The 6,856-nt window shown below is 39.0% G+C and overlaps 1 protein-coding gene across 1 annotated transcript; it reads right to left on the bottom strand.

Moving 5' to 3' along the window:
* Positions 1 to 849: 849 nt before the first annotated feature.
* Positions 850 to 1,898, bottom strand: LOC125998793 (melanoma-associated antigen B10-like). The gene is made up of 2 exons (XM_049766861.1): positions 1,824 to 1,898; positions 850 to 1,722 (listed from the first exon to the last, which is right to left on the bottom strand). The coding sequence occupies exons 1-2, from the start codon at positions 1,896 to 1,898 to the stop codon at positions 850 to 852; spliced, it is 948 nt and encodes a 315-aa protein (XP_049622818.1).
* Between the last annotated feature and the right edge of the window lie 4,958 nt (positions 1,899 to 6,856).

Genomic DNA, 6,856 nt, shown 5'->3' with positions numbered 1-6,856 from the left:
ACGACCCTGCTTAATTAAAATGAACTCATACAGAGAGTACTTGCAGTTTTCAAGGTCTCAAGCCCTTGTCCATATTGTATTAGGAGTACTCTAATATTTATTATTCTATCACTTTTATTATCTTTTATTTTTATTTATTATATAATTTATTATATTATGTGAATATAATTATTTAAAATAATTATATAAATTCTTATATATTTTTATTTTATATTTATTATTATTATTTTATTATTCTATCACTTTAAGACATTTTATGGGGAAGGATGGTCATGGTTCATCTTACCAATTCCAATGTGAATGTGGAGTCTTGCAATTGTTAAAGAAAATCATAGGCCTTTGATAAAATATCTGATTTATTAAAACAAAAATTTTCCTTCATGTTAAAATATGTCCAGGTATAAGTAGCTAAAATATTATGAACTTCAAGTGATGAGCATAACCCAATTTACCTTCTGCCTTTTTTACATGCTTCTTTAGCCCAACTTGGATAGCACTGTTTTTTTTTACAGTTTCAAGGACAATCATGAACATATGAACATTCAAGGACATGTTACTAAATTCCAAATAACTGAATAACATTGGAGTACTTCCCCTCTTACTTTACATATTGAACTTGTCAGGTAAAAGTCTCAAATTATCATACACAGAAAAAATATACAGGAAAAATATGAGCACTGTCATTTTCAACCTTACATTTTAAGTATCATGAAACATATTAAAAGCAGCTATTTCAAAAATTACCTAATTTAATATATAGAAACACATACATGGTATAATTTCCAGCCCCAGTTAAACCCTTTTCTTAAACTGGAATTCTTGTTTTCAATAACTGAGAAGGACTAAGCCTCAGGTTTTTTTTTTATTAACAGGATGAACCATGGCCTTGGACCGCTCACGGGCAGCAACAGCACGAGCTGCAGCCTTGGATGCTGCTCTAACTTTGGCCCTCTCTTCCTCCTCTTTCAGAGCGTCTTCATACCAGATTGGAAAGGCACTGGGAACTGTATCACAGACCTTGGCCAAATTCTCTAACACTTTCATCTTACTCGTTTCCTCATATGCTCTGGAACCCCACAGAAACTCATAACGATGAGGATCACTACCAGGAACCTGGCGATAGTCAAGGTATTTTTGCTGCACCCAATTTATGGTTATAAGCTTCTTGGTATCCCCAAAAATTAAGTGATTCTCCCTCTCATGTAATCCAGTCACATTTAGAGTTTGCCATACTTGCTGCTCAGTAGCATGGTTACCCTTGGTGAAGATCACCGTCAGTATGGTCATCAACAGACCAGTCTTAGGTATGCCTATATCATCATTCAAACTAGAATCAGAGCCCATATCCAATTTGTTGATTAGAACATAAATATGTTTTTGAGTATCTATTTCTTTCACATCAATGCCAAAGATCAACTCTATGTGTTCAGTGGCTCTTTTAAGAATTTCAGGGAAACTGCTCTTGTATGTTTGGATTACATTTTTTATCATCTCTGCTTTGGTCACAGGCTCTTTATTGTAATACTTATACAGCAGAAAATGCACCAACATAGCAACTTTCTCCTCTAATGGTCCTGTGAAGAACAATTCATTTGATTCTGGTTGCACTGAGGCTGTTGGATTTTTTTTCTCTTGGCCACTGGCATCTTCACCAGATCTCACATCTATATTAGTTGCTTCAGTACTGCTGGCAGATGCTGCTTCATGAAGATCCTGTGAATCCTGTAGCATAACACAACAGCACATAAACTCTGTAAAAGAACAAAATGAGAGGAAATGGAGTGTAAAACTATTCTTACTCCTATGAGGAGGTGCGCACCTACCAAAGCCATGATTTCTTCGTGAGCTTGGCGGCACTTCTCACGGGCACGGTTTTTACTCTTATGACCCCAAGGCATGATGTTTCTGGACAGATAAGAAGGGAGGTCAAAAAACGAGGTAAAGGAAAAAAATCTGAGGATTTTAGATCTCTTTAAACAAGAATACAAGTAGAATGCCTCCACAGGTTTCCTTGAGGGCCTTTTATGGGACAACCGCAGCCCCACCAGATTGTTCAAGGGTTGTCCTTGGGTTCTACTTTTATTTTTCTGTTTGTTTTTGGGCCACACCGGGTGAACCACTCTGAGGGTCTAGTAGGAAGTTCCGGAATCTTCATCTTCCCACACCTGCCCCAATATATGCACAGGGAAGAAAGCTGATCTAGTACTAGGAACTAGAAACACTAAGAGGCGGGGGTGGGGACAGTTACTCTCCATCTAAAGTCAGTGCTTCAATATCCTCAATATAAGTTTTGGTAGAACCTTGAATTCGACCCTCTGCTAATCTAAGACCTATTCCCTCAGAATATGGCTCTCTCATCCTTTAAAGTCTAGAAGACAAAGAAGCTAGGTGGTCTCGACTTTCTGCATCAGTCTCATCAGGAGTAAAGACATGAGTAAGACTCTCTAATACTTACTATTCTGACATAGTAACTTGACCACTAGAACTTGGGATCACTTACCTCTAATGCCAATGATGCTACATCTTTTTTTAATATTTCAAATTTTTAATGAAAAAAAAGTGTTCTGATTCTCACATATAATCATTCACCAAAAATAATCCCAGGAATTTTTATATTATTATATTTTTTATATATTTTATTTAAACACCTTGATGACATACATGATTGTGTTTGGGTTTCAGTCATGTAAAGAACACCACCCATCACCAGTGCAACATTCCCATCACCAATGTCCCAAAACTCCCTCCTCCCCACCCTACCCCCGCCTGTACTCTAAACAGGCTTTCCATTTCCCTCATACATTCTCATTATTAGGACAGTTCAAAACGTAGTTATTTCTCTAACTAAACTCATCACTCTTTGTGGTAAGCTTCCTGAGGTGAGCTGGAACTTCCAGCTCTTTTCTCTTTTGTGTCTGAAAATTATTATTGCAAGAATGTCTTTCATTTTTCTTAAGACCCATAGATGAGTGAGACCATTCTGCGTTTTTCTCTCTCTCTGACTTATTTCACTCAGCATAATAGATTTCGTGTACATCCGTGTATAGGAAAATTTCATGACTTCATCTCTCCTGACAGCTGCATAATATTCCATTGTGTATATGTACCACAGTTTCTTTAGCCATTCGTCTGTTGAAGGGCATCTTGGTTGTGCTGCAATGAATATCGGTGTAAGGAAGGGGTTTTTGTATTGTATTTTTGTGTTCCTAGGGTATATTCCTATGAGTGGTATAGCTGGATCGTATGGGAGCTCGATTTCCAGTTTTTGGAGGAATCTCCATATCGCTTTCCATAATATGAGTTATCAAGTTTCTCTCTCTCTCTTTCTTTGTTAGTTTTGCCAGTGGTCTATCAATCTTGTTTATTTTTTCAAAGAACCAACTTTTGCTTTGGTTGATTTTTCAGATTGATTTTTGGGTTTCCACTTCATTGATTTCTGCTCTCAGCTTTGTTATTTCCTTCTGTCTCCCTACTTTGGGTCATTTTGTTGAGCACTTTCTAGTTCTATTAGCTGTATCATTAAGCTACTCAGGTAAGCTCCTTATTCCTTCCTGATGTGTGCTTGCAAAGCTATAAATTTTCTTCTCAGTACTTCTTTTGCTGTGTCCCATAAGTTCTGATAGTTTGTGTCTTTATTGTCATTTGTTTCCAGGAACCTTTTGATTTCCTCCTTGATTTCATCTCGGACCCACTGGTTATTCAGTATGAGGCTGTTTAACTTCCAGGTGTTAAAATTTTTCTTCTGTGTCCCTTTGGAATTCACAAATAATTTCAGAGCTTCGTAGTCAGTGAAGGGAGTCTGCAAAATATCTCTCCGCTTGATATTATGGAGGTATGTTTTATGTGCCAGCATGTAGTCTATCCTGGAGAATGTCCCATGTATATTGGAGAAGAATGTGTACCCAGGTTTCTGGGGATGGAGTGTCCTATATATATCCACTAGGCCTCTTTCTCCCATTTCTCTTTTTTAGGTCTAGTGTATTCTTGTTGGGTTTCAGTCTGTTTGACCTATCCAGTGTTGACAAAGCCATGTTGAGGTCCCCCACTATTATTGTACTGTTATTTATATTATTTTTCAGGTTTGTCAACAGTTGTATTAAATATTTTTCTGGCCCCTCATTTGGTGCATATATATTTAGGAGAGTTATTTCTTCCTGCTCTACATACCCCTTGATTAATATAAAATTTCTATCTTTGTCCTTTACAATCTTCCTGAGTATAAAGTTTGCATTATCTGATATTAGTATGGCCACTCCAGCTTTTTTATGGGTGTTGTTTGCTTGGATAATTTTTCTCCAGCCTTTTATTTTGAGTCTATGTTTGTTCTGACTATTCAGGTGCGTTTCTTGTAGGCAGCAGAAGGTTGGATTGAGTTTTTTGATCCATTTATCCCATTGACATTGAGAGAAAGAATTGTCCTGGGATTTAATGCCATCTTTATATCGAAATGTGGTGTGTCTTTTGGTTAGTCTTGTCTTAAATTAGGTCTTTCAGTTTTTCTCTTAAGACTGGTTTTGAGTCTGTAAAGTTTCTGAGCTGTTTTCTGTCTCTGAAAACATGTATTCTTCAGTCAAACCGAAAAGTGAGTTTTCTGGGTACAGTATTCTAGGTGAAGCATTCATTTCATTCAGTCTTGTCACAATATCCTAGCACTGCTTTCTGGCCTTGAGTGTTTCTGGTGACAGGTCTGCTGTAAATCTCAAGATGCTCCCTTGAATGTAATTTCCCCTTTTGATCTTGCTGTTTTCAGTATTCTGTCTCTATCTGTGGGATTCGTCTTTGTGACTAGTATGTGTCTTGGGGTAGTTTTCCTGGGGTCTCTTTTGGTTGGTACTCTTCGAGCATGAAGGATTTGATCACATATATTCTTTAGCTCTGGAAGTTTCTCTTTAATGATGTACTTGACTATCGATTCTTCCTGGAAATTTTCTTCCTGGGTCTCTGGGACGCCAATGATTCTTAAGTTGTTTCTGTTGATCTTATCATAGACTTCTATTTTCATCTGTTCCCATTCTTTGACTAATTTTTCCATTGTCTGTTCATTTGCTTTAATTTTTTCCCAATCTCTCCTGCTGTGTGGAATTGTTATGTATCTCATCTTCCACAGCACCAAGTCTATCTCAGCTTCTGATACCCTGTCCCAGAGCTTATCCATTTTGTCATTCACTTCGTTTCCTGACTTTTTCAGGCCTGTTAGTTGACATGTTATTTCAGTTTGGAGTTTTGTGATTTCTGTCTTCATATTTTTTTGGTTCTTATTAGTGTTCTGTTCAACTCGATTCATGGTTTCTTTGAGTTCATTGAGTATCCTCCATATTGCTAGTCTAAAGTCCTTATCTGAGAGGTTGATTAGTTGGTTGGTCATTCTCTGGTCATCAGAATTTTCATCTTCATTCTCTATGTCTGATGCTGGCCTGCGTTGTTTCCCCATTGTCACACTTGTATTGTGGGTTTTTCTACATGTTGTGGTGGTATGCAGGCAACACACTCCTCTGGCTCCCCCCTTTCTGGATGGGTCAACTTGACTCCAAGGGAGGGGAGTCCTCTGTGGATGAAGCCTCACACAGGATCAAATCTTTGGCCCGAGCACGCAGCAGAGAAGAGAGTCCAGAGAAAAATGCTGGGCTTCATTGATCCAACACAGTTCTTAGTGTGATTTTTTCTTCTTGTTGTGATGGTATTCTTTTCTTAGAAAGAGCACACGGCCACATAGCAAAGCGGACCAAAGTGCTCTGCTGGAGCCTCTTTTTGGCCCACTCCCAAGAGGTTCATGCAATAGGATAGTAGACAGACACACACAGGCAGCACTCACAATTTTTCACAGTCGGGCCCCACTGGGCAGGTGTAGCTTCGTGGATTTTCCCAGCCTCATGTCACAAATAGTGGACCTGGCTTCTGGCAGCTGATCTCACTGGACTCTTGAGTGGGAGATGATGCTACGTCTTATTCACTTGCTAATGCAGGTTTTCATACATCCAGACACCCAGCATGAGAAAACTATTGTAGATAGCAACCTAATGTGCAGCCTTTCAGACACAAAATGGTGGAGCTCTGTTAAGTCTTCAGGTGTCAGCCATGGACTGAGCAGTCTCGTTTTAACTCCCCATTCACATCTAGGTTTATTTGCTCTTCTGTCTAAAGGTGGCGCCCTGTTTGATGCCCTTCTCCTCCTTAGACCCTACCAGGAACAATTACAAAGTCGCTGTAGGCTGATAAATTGGAGGATCCCTTCATTTTAGCCTTTTAAAAATGATGGCTGGGTAACCACTGACTGATTCTCTCTGGTATGGAGTGGCTGCTTAACTACATATCTTTAACTAAGTATTTTCACCTTAATCCTAAATTGGGGCTGAACCTTATCAAGTGACTCAGCGAGAATTACACACCAACTCTGGTGACTCTGCGTTCTGACAAAAATGGTGGACAGAAGTCCGAATGTGTTCACTTGCGTGGTTAAGTCTCATCCTAATTATATTACAAGAGCCACTGAGGGTCAAGTTGTAGCGTGATTTAGTTAGAAGCCCCCTGCTGTTGTGGTGATCTGTTCTTTTGCCTTAAAGACCCTCTTTTCTCCCGTGGCATTTAGAAGGTACTCAGAGTTCATTGCCTTGGGAGGATTCCTACCTAGATTTCATTCCTGTTTGGAACTTCTCTGGTTAAATTCAACAGTGGGCTCTGTGATCTTCTGTCTGGAGTGCATGGTAGTCTCACACTTAATTCATGTGATTTTTTGTTTTTAGTCCACACCCAACCTGTTTAGGGCTTATGACTGGCTCTCTGCTCAGAGATCACTCCTGGTGGGAATTGAGACAACATATGTGTCGGGTATTGAGAGTTAGGTGTACTGTGTGCAAAT

This window comes from Suncus etruscus, chromosome X (genome assembly GCF_024139225.1).
Source record: "Suncus etruscus isolate mSunEtr1 chromosome X, mSunEtr1.pri.cur, whole genome shotgun sequence".
Taxonomy (NCBI): Eukaryota; Metazoa; Chordata; class Mammalia; order Eulipotyphla; family Soricidae; genus Suncus; species Suncus etruscus.
Note: the sequence above shows the minus strand (reverse complement) of the source record. Positions and strands in the feature narration are given on the sequence as shown.